Source organism: Octopus sinensis, linkage group LG5 (assembly GCF_006345805.1).
Source record: "Octopus sinensis linkage group LG5, ASM634580v1, whole genome shotgun sequence".
Lineage (NCBI taxonomy): Eukaryota > Metazoa > Mollusca > Cephalopoda > Octopoda > Octopodidae > Octopus > Octopus sinensis.
In genome coordinates, this window is record NC_043001.1 from 84,892,498 (window position 1) to 84,910,770 (window position 18,273).

Consider the following 18,273-nt stretch of genomic DNA (forward strand, 5'->3'; position numbering starts at 1 on the left):
TACAGAAGAACTCTCTGAGATAAAATCTTATTATTGACTTTTGTTAAGTACATAATATATAACAGATCGCAATAAAAACCATCGCTGCAGTAAATTACGTAATCGACAGACGTGAAAATAATATATTTTTAAAAATTCTACGGCAACAATTTTGTAACGATGTGACAAATTTTATTTTAATTCAAATCTTAAAGAATTTCTACCGATAGTTATTTAAAAACAACAAAGTTTATCACCAGGAACAAGGGAAACATTTTGGAGAATAGTATCGTTAAATGGATCCTCATTCATTAAGATGATCAATATAATTTCGTTGTCTGGAATATCGTGAGAAACAGTATGGGAGGTTGCTCAAATTATTACAAAACGATAAAAAAAAAATAATTAGAAACATGAAGTGATAAAGATTTAAACATCTGGTTTTCACACACACACAGCGCTTGTAAATAATCAATAATTGATTCAAATACTCAGAAAATTAATATTAATCTCCAATAATAAAGAAATAACACGATCTTAGCATGCAGGTTCATAACCTGCTTGTCTTAGTGATCACCTGGAAAAAAGAACATTCATGTAAAATTCAAGATGGCGTCGGAACACGATTTCGTCATTGGTTGACCCCACAGGCGTGTAGCTTTAACATGAATTAAGGTATGAAATAGCATAAAAATGAAGAAAGAGTTGGCATTTGAAAATTGAAACATTAAGTGGAAATAATAGAAGTAGTTCAGTAAAGAGAAGTAATGGGTGCTAACGATAGGAATTATTAAAACTATTAAAGAGAAGTAATTAAAGACTAAGTTAAAGCGGGATAACTTAATTAGTAACAGGTAAAATATTAATAAATACAATTTAAATAATTTGAGTTTATAAAGTGGTTTAACCTTTATAGAGTGAGTAACGGAATAACAAGTAACAGTAAAAATTATACTAAATCACATTAAATATAAATTGTTAGAGTAGGAATTAAAGGGGGAGATAACTTGAATGTTACTGAATAATAATCACGATAAGTCATGTAATACTATAACCAAGTGATGTAATTGGTTGAAAAGGCATTAGGTCAAAGACGAGTATTTGTCTTCAGAGGTGTCATTAGTTCGAAGGGAAATAATTTGATGAAAGCGTAGTTATTCATTCAAAGGGAAGTAAGTTGTAGAATGTAGAGTAATTATTCTTAAAACGTTACGTAAGAATAAGATTTTTTTGAGCCGTATTTTTGCTATGGAACCAGAATATTGAGAAATTATTCAGATATGAGTGATAATTTTATAGAAAGCCGATTGGATGTATTCCCACAACTGCAAACCGCATCCTGGTGTTTTAATTAGATGTAAAATTTAAATAATATGTCATATCATCACTTAGTTGCACTTCCAGTTATTTACGTTCGAAGTTCAAGTCCCAGCAAGGTCTACTTGCCCTTTATCTTTAGCTCCCGCGCCAATCCCAGTTTAGTAGTGGGTTCAATGATCAACTAAACCTCCCATTCCAAAGAGCCGATTCTGTATCCAGATTAGAAATCATAGTTTTAGTAGCACGTAAAGAGAAGCAAGTTCGCAAAATGTTTTCCACACCTGACAAAATGCTTAGTGGCATTTCGTCCGTCTTTACATTCTGAGTTCAAATTTTACTGGGGTCGACTTTGCCTTACATCCTTTCGGAGTCAATAAATTAAGTACCAGTTGCGTACTGGGGTTGAACTAATTGACTGGCCCCGCCCCGTAATTTCAGGCCTTGTGATTATAATAGAAACATCATCATCATCATCATCGTCATCATCGTCATCATCGTCATCGTCATCGTCATCATTCTCATCATTATCATTATCATTATCATTATCAGTATCAGTATTATTATTATTATTATTATTATTATTATTATTATTATTATTATTATTATTATTATTATTATTATTATATTATTATTATTATATTATTATTATATTATTATTATTATTATTATTATTATTATTATTATTATTATTATTATTATTATTATTATTATTCAATGTTTGACTTTTGCTTTATATTTGTACAAGTTGGCTCCAAGTCTCACCCAGAGACCTCAAGAGACAACAGGTTGGAAGTTCACGTTGTTGTTATGCCTAGTGTGCCATATATTTGTTGTTTTTTTGGTGTTATACTAGTGAATGTCTAATAAATAATAATTTTTTTTAAATGTTTGTTTTAAACCTTGAGATTACATAGAAAGTATTTTGCGTAGGATATGAGCAGTTCATATGAGCACTATCTTTTGAATTTCTGCCATTTTGGGGTTTCCTGGTATCTGAGTTAGGTAGCAATCAGCCCCTTTCGCTATCATTCCCAGGGCACCTATGACATGTATTGTTTTAGTCTTCAGGTTCCACGTTTTGCTGATTTCTATTTCAAGATCTTTATATTTGCTCAGTTTTTGGAAGGTCTTGACAGATACGTTTATATCGATTGGGACAGTCATATCAATGAGGAGGCATGTTCTTTGTCTGAAGTCTTTCAACATGATGTCTGGCCTATTTGCATCTATCTTTCTGTCAGTTTGAATGGTGAAGTTCCAGAGGAGTGAGATGTGGTCATTTTCAATCACTGGATGTGGTTTGTGTTCACACCAGTTCTTTTCATGGGGCAAATCCAGGTTTTGCAAATTACCCAGTGAGTATATTGTGCAGCTCTATCGTGCCTGTTGAGATACTCTGTAGGCGCTAGAATTTGTTGTTGACATACACGACTTGTTGGGCTACTGCCGTTATTTAATATGTTGGCCTGGTAGTTTCTTGTTGGTAGGCATTGATCTTGAGCTGCTATGATAAACCCCTCTGTTTCAGATTTTAGGCCAGAGGCCATTAGCCATTGATGGGCCAGGGCTTTGTCAATATCTGCATTATTCGCTTTCTTTGGGTATTTGCCATAGAGAGGTTTTTCTTGCCATTTTTAGCACGGGTTTTCATGCACTTAGCTTTTTCTGTGCTTGTTTCTTGTATGTCTATCTCTAATTCCGAAATTTGTTGTATTCGGAATTCACTTAGATATTCCTTTGCCTATTTTGTTACTGAGTATGATGCTTTCTTGTTTTCATGTTTTGGGACAAGTTTTAACATCCAGTCCTCAGACTTTTTCAGGTAGGTGTCTAGGTCAATTCTGGCAATCTTCATTGTTTATTATTATTATTATTGTTATTATTACTTTTTTTTCTTCTTTCAAATTTGCTTCCATTTCTTGCCGAGTGTCTTCCCGACTCCTAGGGCAAAGAAACCCATAGTATACATTGGTAGGCCACTAAACCAAACTCAATAGTTCGTTCATTTTTTTTTTTTTTTTTTAAGTTAAATTAAAATACATGAGCAGCAACAATTCTCACATCGACAATGCTCTTCTCAATACATGTGATGTACCAGTTAAGACAATCTTTTGCACTTCTTGCAGGGATGGTAAGCCAGGGATCATTCTCATAATTTTCGGTTCCTTCTTGATCATTCCTAGTGCTCCTACGATTACTGGTATTGTAACCGCCCTGAGATGCCACATTTTCTCAATTTCAATGAGTAGGTCTTTATATTTTCTGAGCTTGTCAAACTCTTTCGCTGAGATATTATGATCACAGGGAATGCACATGTCGATCAATAAGCAAACTTTATTATTTTGGTCTTTCACAACAATATCTGGTTTATTGGCCTTGATGGTTCGGTCTGTATGTACTGGAAAGTCCCACAGAATGGTTACATTTTCTCCTTCAGTTACAGCCTCAGGGTGGTGATTATACCACTTGTCGGCAGTTTTGATATTGTAATGCCGACTTATTAGCCAGTGGAGATATTGGCCAACTCTGTCATGTCTTAATTTATACTCCACTGGTGCTAAGACTTTACATCCAGAGATTAGATGTCGTTGCAGAATCGGCATTTTGGGTCTGCTCCATTTTTCATCACATTGGCCTGGTAGTTCCGGGTTAATAGGCTTTGATCTTGAGCAGCCAGGATGAAACCTTCGCTCTCTGCTTTTAGCCCTGAGCTCCGTAGCCACTGATGGGTTTGCTTCTGGTCAACATCAGCTTGTTTGCTGCGGGTCACATATTTGCCGTGCAGAGGTTTCTCCTCCCACCTATCAGCCAATTGCTCGTGCGCTTTTTTCGTTGCCATCATTTTCACCTTCTTTGTAACAATAGTTGCCGTACTTCCCTCGGGTTGTTCAGTTTGGGTATCCTGCACGAGATCAATAGCAAATTTTTTGCTTTCCTTTATGATAGAATGAAGCTTCTTTCGTCTCTCGTGATTTTCCACGAGCCTTAGCATCCAGTCATTCGATATTTCGAGATATTTGGCCAGTCCAATTGTGGTTGTTTTGTAAGCTAGTTCAAATTGGATCAGGCCTCGACTTCCTTGGGCTCTGGGAAGGTAAAGGCGATCTACGTCTGCCTTTGGGTGGTGCATCCTATTACAACTCAGCAGCTTGCGTATTTTCCTATCTATATTCTTTACTTCACTCATATTCCAGTTCAACACATTATTATTATTATTATTATTATTATTATTATTATTATTATTATTTTATTATTATTATTATTATCATTATCATTATTAATTATTATTATTATTATATATTATTATTATTTTATTATTATTATATTATTATTATTATTATATTGCCACGCCGGACAAAGTGCTTAGCGCTATTTCTTCCGGGTTTACGTTCTGAGTTCAAATTCCTAACGATGTCGTCGTTGCCTTCCATCATTTTGGGTCTATAATATAAGCACCAGTCAAGCACTGCAGTAGATATTGTCGATTAGCCCAACCACAATGACCACACCGCAAAATTTTCTTTGTTCCTTTGTTTGTGTTTTTGTTATACATGATATAATGTAACCCCACGATTTTCATAAGGATAGCTTCTTTTTTTTTTTTTTTCAGAGATGCCCAACTCGATGCTGCCAGTTCTGGAAATTGATAGAAAAATCCGAATTCCTCAGAGTATGGCTATTTCCAGATATCTGGCAAGAGAATTTGGTAAGATTAAATATTATCCGAGGAGTAACATTAAATCTGAACGTATAATCTACATTTTATCCTTGCATTTTAATCGATAAACGTAATATGAAGTACTTATCGTCATGTCATCCATTATCTCATTAGTTACATAAGACAAAATGGAGCTTACATCAAACAAGAATGTAAAAGAATTCTCAGTTATTGCTTATACTTTCTACGTTGAATGATTTAAAATTTGTTTCTGTTTCATAGTCTTCTGAATACTGTGAATGTCTCGTGCATAACTGTTTTATCTTTTCTTTTATCTTTTACTTGTTTCAGTCATTTGACTGCGGCCATGCTGGAGCACCGCCTTTAGTCGAGCAAATCGACCCCGGGACTTATTCTTTGTAAGCCCAGTACTTATTCTATCGGTCTCTTTTGCCGAACCGCTAGGTTATGAGGGGCCTAAACACACCAGCATCGGTTGTCAAGCAATGCTAGGGGGACAAACACACAAACACACACACATACACACACACATATATATATATATATACATATATACGACAGGCTTCTTTCAGTTTCCGTCTACCAAATCCACTCACAAGGCATTGGTCGGCCCAGGGCTATAGTAGAAGACACTTGCCCAAGATGCCACGTAGTGGGACTGAACCCGGAGCCATGTGGTTGGTTAGCAGGCTACTTACCACACAGCCACTCCTGTTGAGTAAATTTCAATTTAGTTCTTCATCTAGTCCTTGGTTGCAGCTATCGCTGTTCAGATATTTTTTCAAGAGGCAAAAATTACGAGAGATACACCATTTCTGCGTAACTATTTTAAAGCAGGACTGAGTCACATAGTAATAAATTACTTTAAAATAAATACAATAGCTATAAAAAAAACAGAGTTATCTCTGCGTGTCTAAAGATCTGATAGGAAAGACAGCTAAATCTACAATAAATCATAATCCACCATACCATCTTAAAAATGTGACGTGAGTTACGATAGGAATTTCTTTGACAAAACTCTGCTTGATCAGGGCAAGTCTGACAGACGTTGAACAACAACAACAACAACGACAACAACAGCATCATCATCAGCAGCAGCAGCAGCAACAACAACAACAATATTGACAATAACAGCAACTCATCTTTCAGTAAATCGTAGTAGTATTCGTTTACGTCTGTAACTTTCCGCTAAACTTTCCGAAAGATGAATAACCTGCAAACGACACATATAACCCATTATGATTTACACAGAGACCCACGATGTGAGTAATATTCAAGACATGAAGTAAGATCATAATAACTTACTGTACCACCAGTAAAATCAAATTTCCTGGCAAGTTAGCTGGGTTTTTTAGCTAGTATATAGGCCTTTATGAGGATCCCCTCACTATCACAAGATCGTGGCTTAGATGCCCGGGGAGGGCGTTGTGTTCTTGAGCAAAATACTTAATCTCACTAAGCTCTGCAATTAATTCGACATCTGATGTCTGGCACGATGCACACCTGCTGAGGCAATGCCAGTTTGATGGAGAGAGTGAGCTATTGTATAACACAGATATTTGATCAGTATAACAAAAGATTGTTCAGCTTAAAATTACGGAATCTTCATCTATCGTCTACAATAGGAGAATCCTCAATATAGGCCATGTAGAGCTTCATTTGCTTGTCCAAATATATACTAGAGATATTCCTACTGATTTGCTATAGTTTCTCTTGTAGCTTTCCTTGTTTATATCATATATGATGTAAGTTCCGTGATTGCTATTGGTCTCATGGATACATGTAAACATAATGTGATTGTTTTCTGTTTGTAATATCTCATTAAGGTTTACACGGAAAAACCAACATAGAAATGGCTCGTATTGAGTTCATCTGTGACTGTTTTTATGACATATTCAATGACTATATGAAGATGTACCACGAAAAAGATGGCAGACTCTTGGTAAGCTAATGAATATTTCTATTGTCATCTCATTGTTGTCATGAACATCACTATTAGCATCTTAAGAATCATCGTCGTCGTCACCGTCGTTGTCATCGTCGTCGTTGTGGTCATCATCATCATCATCATCATCATTATATTCATCATTATTGTCGTTATAACTCTCATAATTTTATCACAGTTGCTCTGATTTCTCCTTATCTCAACACAACATTTATAATCAAATTCATTGTGGTTGGTCCCGCTGACATTGTTGAAGCCTCTACGTAAATTTAGACGTTATGTCTCCTTTCCAATATGACATTCGAGATTTAATACAGAGATAATATATATAGACTGTGCGTTGATTCTGTGAAACTTCGGTGAGATGTCATTAGCTATTGATTATACTAAACTTCTGAACAGCACATTAGTCAGGACATTCCTATCAACGGACATAAATTTTATTCTGTCACTGTCAGAAGAAAGATATGTGTAGTTGTCTATGTTTTTGCTGAACTCGGGGCAGCAGTTTCCTTCTCGTATTAGCTTGATAGTATATCAACTCAATGGCTACGAAAGCTGCCCGTCGCCGAGGTCGACTTTTCGAGTTGCCGAAGAGCAATCTCAGCTTAGTTCATGCTTCATAGTGTGGTATATGTGTAGTTGTCTATGTTTTTGCTGAACTCGGGGCAGCAATTTCCTTCTCGTATTAGCTCTCAATGACTACGAGAGCTGTCCGTCGCTAAGGTCGGCTTTTCGAGTTGTCGAAGAGCAATCTCAGCTTAGTTCATGCTTCATGGTGTGGTATATGTGTTGTTCCTTAAATTTTCTACCACTGTGGTTTATCATTATAGATGCAATATCCTGTCCGCGAAGTACGTTCAAAAATCTTTCTTTCGCTGGAAGAGAGTTTGACGGTCTTCAGAAGAAGCTGCTAAGTTTCAAATGCTAGCTGCGGTTTTCACTCAGTCCTCTCTACAAAAGGCATGAGTTGTAGCCTCCCGTTCGTTGATTTCTACACTGCTGCGTCATGAACATTGGCACCAAATGTTTTAAGGCTCTCCGAACGAAGACTGTACAAGAAAAAATGGAAGAAGTTACTAGTGCAACGAACTTATATACTGAAAATAGCAACATGCTTTTCTCAGCGTGGCAATATATATGTTGAATGTAATAAGCCCAGTAACAACGAAGATACAAAACAATTGATATCGCTTGTGAGGTGCATGTTTCTTGGCACTACCAGTAGCCAAGGCTCTCAGAGATATTAAAGCAGCTAGTAAAAGTTTAGGATGTACATCCGGAGGCTTTTACCCTAGAGATGCAGACCCTATCCTTAGGGCTCAGAGATGTTCCGAGATGTTCTAGATATTAAGACTGGAGCACCAAAGTATCAAACGATTCAGGTGTTGGGTTTGGCTGAAGGGAAGTCTGGCAAGAATCTTCAGAGTGAGAGGTACAGTTCTGAAACAAATGGTACACACAGTCAAGAGCGCCATGATAAAGAAAGCGGTAGTGAATGGCATAGCAGACACTGCAGTACTAGATATATGTCGCTATGTGTGCAGATACAACAGACGCGCACACAAGCACACATATATGAATATATGTAAGCAAGTTGGTATCTATGTACAAATGAACGTACGTATCGTTGATGCTACATATGTACACACACACATGCGTGCGCATAAGCTCACACACACTCACAGACGAACGTGTAGATTTATATAATAATCTGTATATCATATTTAATGAAGGTATATTTTTGAATGCCAGCTACATATTGTGGTATTCGTCTCGACAAAGCATCACTTATCCATGTATGATGCAAAGAAACACAAAAATACGTTAGCAGCAAACGAAAATAGTGCAGCATAGGGGCAGCATTGCTTTAATTATAATATGCAGATTGCTATTTTGAAATCATACGTCTTCGTAATAACTGACGTTATGCGTGTGTGTTTGTGTGTATGTTTTGTGGGTGGGGGTGCATATATGCAGGGAATTTTCGTATTCCCTGTATTATGATCAGAAACGTTACATGCCAGTAGGAAGCCAAATTTAGGGCAATTTTTATATGCATCCAAATCTTATTACATATTCATGACTTTGTGCACACTCCATCCGCCGACATTGCAATTATGACGCAATTCTGCCCGCACTCCAGAATCAGCTATGGGATTTAAAATACCATGCTTTCTTTCCTTAGTGTTCATTTTCTTTTGTACTCCATGTAAATCTGTTCCGTGAATATATCTACTGCATACGTGGGAAATTCTGTCTGTGAGTGTGTTTATCGAGTTGTTGGCTAACTCCTCCTACATGGTTTTATCGATTTTGATGAAACGTGAGTAGAGTGCATGTTTGGAAACCTTATGCCATACTCAGATTGTTGAAAAAATTGATAATAGAGCCACAGGAATTTATCCTTATGTGTATCTAAAATAGTTTATTTTAAAAACCAAGGGAAATAACTCAATCGCATCTGGAATGGTTCCTTATATATAGCCAAGAGAAACAACCCATTCATTTGCCTTAATTATCTGCTAACAATCAAACTGAGTATGCTTATTTCTTAGTATTTGAACTGCTTGAGTTATTTTCACAATTTATCCAGTACAACCCTTAAAAAAGTTAATAGTATTTTCCTAAACACTAGATACACTTATTTCAGTTCGTGTCTTATTCACTAATATGGCAACACTAGTGCCACTGAAGGTAATATTCTCTGGGAACGTGCAAAAGCCCTTTTCAGAGTTGTTTACTTTGAATTGTTATTATCACATATCTGATTAGCCTGTTATTACGCAACATACTTCACGATTTTAGTATACATGCATTATTAGCATTTCCTCCTATGTTCTATGGCTACATTATTTGAATTCTTACTATCGGTTGACTAATTTCATGTTATTGCATAACTGATTTCACAACTTGAGTATTCATAACATATTGGGGATTTCTAAAAACAAGATCCTGTGTAAGACAGTTAGGTATTCTCTGTAAATGCACAAAAACCGCTTTAAGGGCTACATACTTTGTATTATTGTTATTGGATTAGCGAAAAAATTATGAGAACGCAACGAAGGGATAAGCCCCACTTTCCCGGGAATTACCGGGTACGTCAGGTAGTAAATACCTATATGTTTATGCATGAATATTCTCCTGAATATTTTCAGCTTTTGTGTGTGTGTGTGTGTCTGTCTGTCTGTCTCTCTCTCTGTCTCTCTGTATATATATATATAATATATAAATAATGGAACAAAAACGCAATAGAGGACAATAAAATGATCGGACAGATAGACGATACAAAGGTGGACAGGAAAAACAACAAATAGGACAGGGGAAAATAAAAGGACTGGTCATTCGTGGCTTTTTTCTTCAGTCAAGTTACCAGCTCTCCTTATAGTTTCGGGCCTTTACGCTATATAATATATATACCCAAGCCTGTTTTTTTCTTTGTAATACATACACTCGTATATATAGGAATTAAGAAATAAAGGGTGAAAAATAGCACTAGCTATTGCTAAAAATAAGAGTCAAAATTAACTCTGAAAGCCGCAAAAGGCACTAACCTGATTATATTTACGGGAAGCGGGCAGAGCAATCTCAAACGATCTCACCCTTCTGAGTTGAACTCACAAAAGGAAATAGTTGGACAAAGCTTTATCACGTGATTTCGAAATTTAAATAAAGAGGTCTTGTTTCTTCTCAACATCATCTACCAACTACTCAGGCTTAAATAGATAGTTTGCTTCGTGTGTATATATATATATATAAATGGTTCTGCGTGAGCGTGTGACTGCTTATCTATATGGCTTTAAATGAATGTAGACATATCGATTAAACAGTATTCCCTATCTCTTTATATGTCTGGCACAGATATTTATTACTTTCTATTGTTCATTCAAACTTGTCATATTTTCTATATCTATAAACAACTCAAGATCTCTTCTTTGCCTCTCCTTCTGCCTCTATACTAATATATGTAAACACATGCAAACATACACATAGACACATACACACATACCCACCCACACAAAAAAACATACATACACATACACACAAATACACACACACACAGGTATGTGTTTAGTTACACACATTCAAAGACGTATATATATATATATATTTACATAAGCGTATATATGTAAATCTCTCTCTCTCTCTCTCTCTCTCTCTATCTATATATTTACCTATCTATCTATCTATCTATCTATCTATCTATCTATCTATCTATCTATCTATCTATCTATCTATCTATCTATCTATCTATCTATCTATCTATATATATGTATATATATATATATATATATTCATCTATGTATGTATGTATGTATCTATCTATGTATCTATCTATCTCTCTATCTATTCATCTATCTATCTCTCTCTCTCTCTCTCTCTCTATATATATATATATATATATTCATCTATCTATCTATCTATCTATCTATCTATCTATCTATCTATCTATCTATCTATCTATCTATCTGACTGTCTGATTGTATGTCTGTCTTTCTCTCTATCATATATATCATATATTTATATATATATATATATATATATTTTAAGTATTGTAAATATATATATGTATGCGTGTGTGTGTGCGTGTGTGTATGCGTATGTTCATACATGTATCTAATTACGCACGACATATATGAGCACACACAAATGTAGATAGAAATTGCAATTCACACAAAAATACGTGTGGACACAACCACTTAGCGACAAATACCCTTATGCAGATACACACACACACACACACACACATACACACACACACACACTCACACACACAGAGAAGCACACACACACACATGTAGCTTTGTGTGCGCGTATTCATTCCTCTATGAATAAAATAACAGATAAAATGTATTTTCTTTTTGTTTTTCTTTTCACAGGCTTCAATGGGAACTGACTGCCGTATCAGGTCTTCAGATTTGACAGGAATCACCGTAAGTAATAGAAATGTTTCGGTTGCCTGCTTCTCAGAAAAATTGCTAATGATTTTCAGTGACAAATTTAGTACGTTATTGACAGTAAACAGGATCATGTCTGTTTATTGTGATTTAGCCGCATTCAAAACGTAACACATGCTTCAGACGACTGAATGAGGGTTTGCCTCTTTATTTCACAGAATCATCTTGCATGTTTATATATAAGAATATTGTTTCCCAATCTCTAGGTTCCGGGTTCAGTCCCACTGCATGACAACTTGGACAAGTTTCTTCTACTGTGAGTGGGCTTGGTAGACGCAAAATGAAAGAAACACGCTGTATATACATAAATACACACACACACACACACCATATCTCTCTCTATATATACACATACATACGTATCTCCTGTTGCCCGCTTTGGGATCTTTCTTTCCTCTCTCTTCCTTCTTTATGTTTCCGACGAAGAGCGCCGCTCGAAACGTCATACCTTCCTGCTTCCATATTTCCTGAGCGCCTATTAATAATAATACTGTAATTGTTCCACTGTTGTTGTTTTTTTGTTTTCCCGTTTGGATTAGAATTATATATATATATATATATATATAACGGGAAGGTTTACGAAAATAAACAAAAGACGAAGGCAGGTGGAGTACAAGCAAACAAATGTATTAGTATGGCGCTCAGGAATAGAAATAGAACAAGTCTTTTACGTTTTGAGCCTACACTCTTCAGCAGAAAGATACACAGAAAAAAACAAGGGGAGAAAAAATGCGTGTAGCAGCTAACGATTTATCATGGCGTCATATATATATGTATATGTGTGTGTGTGTGTATATGTATGTATTTATGTGTGTATAAATACATAGGTAAGTACGTACATACATACATTCGAGTATATATATATATATATATATATATATATATAGCAGGTTTATTTTAGTTTCTATCTACCAAATCCACTGATAAGGCTTTGGTCAGCTTGGCGCTATAATATGAAGTAACTCGTGGGAAGTAATCTCCTTACCACACAGCCCCACCTACGCCTATAAATGTATATAACCCACAGCAGTTAAACCACAAGGCTGTCTCTCCAAACAACTCACTGAAAACTAACTATTCCAATAATTCCGCCGATTTTGCGGAGAAGCTCAACCAGAGTTATTATTTTCCGGTTCTGTATAACCTGTAGCTGACATTTTCAATTGATAAATGCCATAAAGAGCAGACACTGTCTCTGCTGATTTGCATATCATTACATACAATCACTGCATGTTTATGAGGTAAAGTACAGAGACAGCACTTTCGTTGATAAGTCAGATTCGTAGATTTGTAGATCGGTGTTGATATTTTATAATATTAAAAAGGCATGCATATAACATATAAATAAAATAAACTGATAAATGTTACTCGTTAAAGATAATCGCAGGAAGAAATATTGATTCATGTATTTGCGGATTTTTGTTAAAATGAACTTCAGTATCTAGCAATGGACGCTTCCTGAAAATTTTGTATTTTGTCATTCAATATTATGTTGTCACACGGTTATGTTAAGTCACACGCACATCCACACACACACACCACACACACACACACACACACACACACGCATGTTTGTTATTGTATCTACAAGGTTATACGATGTTCTTTTACTCTCTGCTGATAACAATATGCTTTCTCGCATCCTCATATCTCTCGAATGATGCCATACTGCTGAGTAGACAAGGAAACCTTATATATGCATATATATATATATATATATATATAAATATCGAGGGTGATAAATTGAATTTTAATTTAATTAATATTAATTTAAAACTATTTGCCTAGCATATAGAAAAATCTGAAAAATCAGAAAAAAATTGCAATACATGTGTATATTTAGGGATAACCACTAGGTGGATAACCAATATGCTAGAAGAAGATCACATACGATCTCACTACAAAGAAAAGAATGTTCTTTCAGTGTTTGCTTAATTTCTATGAGTTCGTGTGGTGAAGTATATTGTGCCTTATAATGTAACACACCCACCGGTAAAATTTCCCCTTACTTCTTATTTATATTTTCCCAAAATTTTTCGTTGCGTCTTGCAACTTTTTCAACAGTACTATCGAAAAAGTTGCAAGACACAACGAAAATTTTAGGAAAATAAAAATAAGGGATAAGTGGAAATTTTGACTATTGAAAAGTTTGCTTCAACACACGAACTCATATAAAGAATCTTGCAAACCAAATCGTAATATATATATATATATATATATATATAAACACACACACAAGCAAATATACGTACGAACGTAAATATATGTGTGTGCGTGTGTATGTATACATTTGAAATGACAATACAACACATTAATAACATTTGAAATTATTGATTTGTACACGTTTCAATTAATATTATACAACATTATTGCTACATATTCCTTAGACATAACTCCAATAGTAATTTTAAGAATTAATTACTATGTCCCAGTTTCATGACTTTCATCAAAGATTTTTCTATAACTTCGGAAGCTCATCAAGCAGTAAAAATGCTCTGGACGATGTGTGCATGATATAAATTATCTTTTCATTTCATGGTAGTCAGTGGAATATGATTCGTGTAAGCTTTAGCCACAGTTAAATTTAAAATTTGTGACTGTTAAGGATGCTCATGTTTATTTGCGCTTGTTTCTAGTGTATGCTGTTGGTGTGTTTCTTTAGTACAGTACTGGATGGGAAGTGTTATTTGGATATTCCGGTTTTTTTTTAGCCACTTGAATCATATACTTCAAATATAATATTCTCTCTGAAAAGCAAAGATATAAAACGTATTTAACAGATTCATATTAATGCGCTTCTAAATTAGGCTACGTTTGATATTTATTAACACATGTAAAATATTTGACATTTTCTAGGCAGTACCATGGGTACTGTATAATGGTTATCGGATGAAGATTAAAAGAAGATAAAATTTTAAAACGTGATTTTATTTAATTGATTTATGTTAAAATTAATTCATTTCTAAAGGAGGGTCTGTTTGGTTGTTATTAATCCACTTAAAAGTCTTAGAATATATCATAAAGTATCATACATACAGTATACTGCTCACAGGATGAAAATTAAACGGAGAAACTTCAAGAACATGATTTTTTTTTGCCGATACATGTATAAATTAATACTATTCTCTAGCAGAGTTGTATAAATCTTTATCAGTCCAGTCAACAATATACAGTATTCAACTATTTTTAACGCACCGCTTGCACATTACCCAACCTCAAATACAGGGTTTAGACAGTAGTTCTGGGTTTTGGAAGCTGGATAAGGGGCCTAGTATTTATGAGAGTTTTCAAGGCGGTGAGCTGGCGGAATCGTTAGCACACTCGGCAGAATGCTTCGTGGCATTTCGTAAGTATTTAAGTTCTGAGTTCGAAATTCCAACGAGGTCGACTTTACCTTTCACGGTCGGTAAAATAAGGAGCAGCTGATAACTGGTGACGTTGTGAACGAATTCTCCCTTCCCTCATATTACTGGTCTTGTGTAAAAGCTTGAAATAGGGTTTTACAAGAATTCTGTATCAACTAGATACATCGTATACTAATGTCTTCTTAGTTCATTTTATATTTTGTGGCGTAACGCATAGTAATTTCTTCGCGGTATATCTACTCCGTAGCTCGCGTGGAGATTGTTGTACTTCTATGGCCAATATAAACTGCTCAGATCAAACAACGAGAACTTTCAAGCTTGCCAACGATCTTATAAATCAATTAGTCTTAAGTAGCTTACTCAGCTGATCATACGTCAGTTTTCAATTATAGAGATTTTGTAGTATTATATTAGTTTTAGATTATGGTTAACTTAAATGAATTTCTCTCTTCTGTTATCAGATTTTACGGAACACTAAATCCGTAATAGCTTTTTCTGTATAAAAACCAATATATTGTGGTGCGTCATATTAATTCATGTACATATAATTATGCATGTACATATATATATATATAACGGGAAGCTTTATGAAAATAGACAAAAGACGAAGGCAGGTGGAAAACAAACGAACAATTGTATTAGTATGGCGCTCAGGAAATATAAATAAAACAAGTCTTTAACGTTTCGAGCCTACGCTCTTCAATAGAAAGATACACAGAGATAAAAAAAACACAGAAAGGAGAGAAAAAAAATGCGTGCAGTAGCTAACGAATCAACATGGCGATCTGATTTCGGCCAGAGGTCAAAGATCAAACATGAGACGCGAGAGCGAAATAAGGGGAGATAATAGGGTTGATAATATGGTAGAAGGACCAGCTAATAGTGCGTAGGAGGGGTCTGGACGTGTGTATGTATAGGGTTGGTGTATGTATTAGTATGTATAAGGGTGTCTGTGTGTGTATGACAGAGTATTAGTGCGTAGGATTGGTGTGGACGTGCGTATGTATGGGGTTGGTGTATGTATTAGTATATATTAGTATGTATTAGTATGTATAAGTGTGTGTGTGTGTGTGTATGAGAGAGTATAAGTGCGTATGAGGGGTCTGGACGTGTGTATGTATAGGGTTGGTGTATGTATTAGTATGTATTAGTATGTATTAGTACGTATTAGTATGTATTAGTATGGCACGTCATATATGATGTGATGTGTGAAGTCGTGTGGTGTAGTGAGGAGGAGGAGAAGAGGGGGGGAGAGGGGAGAGGAGGAGAGGGGGAGGAGAGGATGGGGAGAATGAAGGGGAGGAGGGGGAGGAAGGAGGAAAGAGGGAGAGGGGGTAATATATGCGTGCGCGCGTATGTGAGTGTGTGTGTATAATAATAATAATAATAATAATAATAATAAAGGTAGTCGGAATAATGACTGATTATATATTTTATATTTTCCCATTTACATTTTATTTACATATTTTAGCGCTTTCTTCTGTTGTCCGATGTACAGGAATTGCAGAGAGACAAGAGATGCAATAGATAATATTGCTGGAGGTGCAGGTGAAGGAGTGGATGATGGGATGGGTCGATGGTGGGTGCTAGTGAGGCGGGTGGTGTTGGAGAGGTAAGGGCAAGTGCGGCAACGTGGGCGGGAGCAGGGGAACGAGCCGGGTTGGGAGGTAGGGTCAGGGAAGGAGATATGGACCAAAAGGTCTCGAAGGTTGTGGGCTCGTTTGAAAGAGGGGAGTGGTGGTTAGTTAGGGAAGAGGTGTGTGAAGTGGACGGGTCGGACTGGAGATGACGGAAGCTCGAAGAATGGTGCGTTGGAGACGTAGGGGTGTGGGGTGGTAAGTGAGGGGAAAAAGGGAGGGGAGACTACAGGGCGGGTTCGGGGAGAGAGAGGAGAGAGAGGATACACGGTCCACGGACCGTGCTCTGGCAAGGGCGGTGTGGATAGTGGTGAGGGGGTATCCACGTAGGGTGAAGTGGTGAGCCATACGTTGAGACTGAGTCTCAAAGTCATGGTCGTCACTACAGAGCCTACGTAGACGGAGGAATTGGAATAGGGGATGGAAAGCTTGGTGTGTTCTGGGTGGGAGGAAGAGAAGTTGAGGTATGAGTGTGAGTCTGTGTGTTTGTAGTGAATGGAGGTGGTAAGTGTAAGAGTGGAGTGAAGAATGCTAACCGAAATGTCGAGGAAGGAGACAGAGGTGTTGGAGATAGTGGAGTGAAGTGGAGTGGAGGGATGGATGAAAGATTGGACGAAAGAGAGGAAGGAATCTAGATGTTCGCGGGAGAGTGAGGTGGCACCGATAATGTCGTCGATGTAACGACCATATAGTTCGGGAGTGGGACCAGTGAAATTAGAGAATATTTGGGCCTCAACATAGCCAACGAACAGGTTCGCATAGTTGGGGCCCATTCGCGTTCCCATGGCCACTCCGAGACCTGATGGTGGTAGAACTCGCCCGGCGAACGAGAAGCAGTTCAGAGTAAGGACAAGTTCGGCCAGACGAATGAGTGTAGAGGTGTCAGGTACAGGGTTAGAGCGGAGGTCAAGAAAGTGTCGAAGGGCCTGCAGTCCTTCGTGGTGAGGGATAACAGTATAGAGGCTTTGGATGTCCATAGTAAAAAGGATTTTGGAAAGAGGGGGGAGGAAAGGAGAAAGAGTTGAAAAGCCGGAGAGCATGGTGACATCAACTCGCGTCTGGAATTCCTTACAGGATGTGTGAGGGGGATGAAAACGCAGACCCCTACCAAGGACGGAGCGTTCAGCCGCAGAGAGGGGAAGATCGGGGGGAATGGTAACAACAGACGGAAGTGGAGAAGGGGTGGGTGGAATAGAAGTAGGAGGGGTGGTAGGTCTCGTGGAGGTCTGAGGGGGAGGGATTGGGGAGGGTGTGTGGGGGTGTTTGGGCGGGGCAGTAGGGTTAGGTGTAGGTGGATGGAGCCTATCGGGAGGCGAGAAGGGGTTGTAGGGAGGGGCAGTGGGGTTAGGTGTGGGTGGATGGAGCCTATCGGGAGGGAGAAGGGTGGAGG

The 18,273-nt window shown here is 37.0% G+C and overlaps 1 protein-coding gene across 1 annotated transcript in view; it reads left to right on the forward strand.

Moving 5' to 3' along the window:
• LOC115212043 (S-crystallin 4-like) overlaps positions 1 to 18,273 on the forward strand; it is a 44,933-nt gene that overhangs the window by 10,594 nt on the left and 16,066 nt on the right. The window contains exons 2-4 of the mRNA XM_036502847.1: positions 4,910 to 5,005; positions 6,805 to 6,920; positions 11,804 to 11,857. Of these exons, the coding sequence (XP_036358740.1) occupies positions 4,910 to 5,005; positions 6,805 to 6,920; positions 11,804 to 11,857 (266 nt within the window). The remainder of the gene's footprint in view (positions 1 to 4,909; positions 5,006 to 6,804; positions 6,921 to 11,803; positions 11,858 to 18,273) is intronic.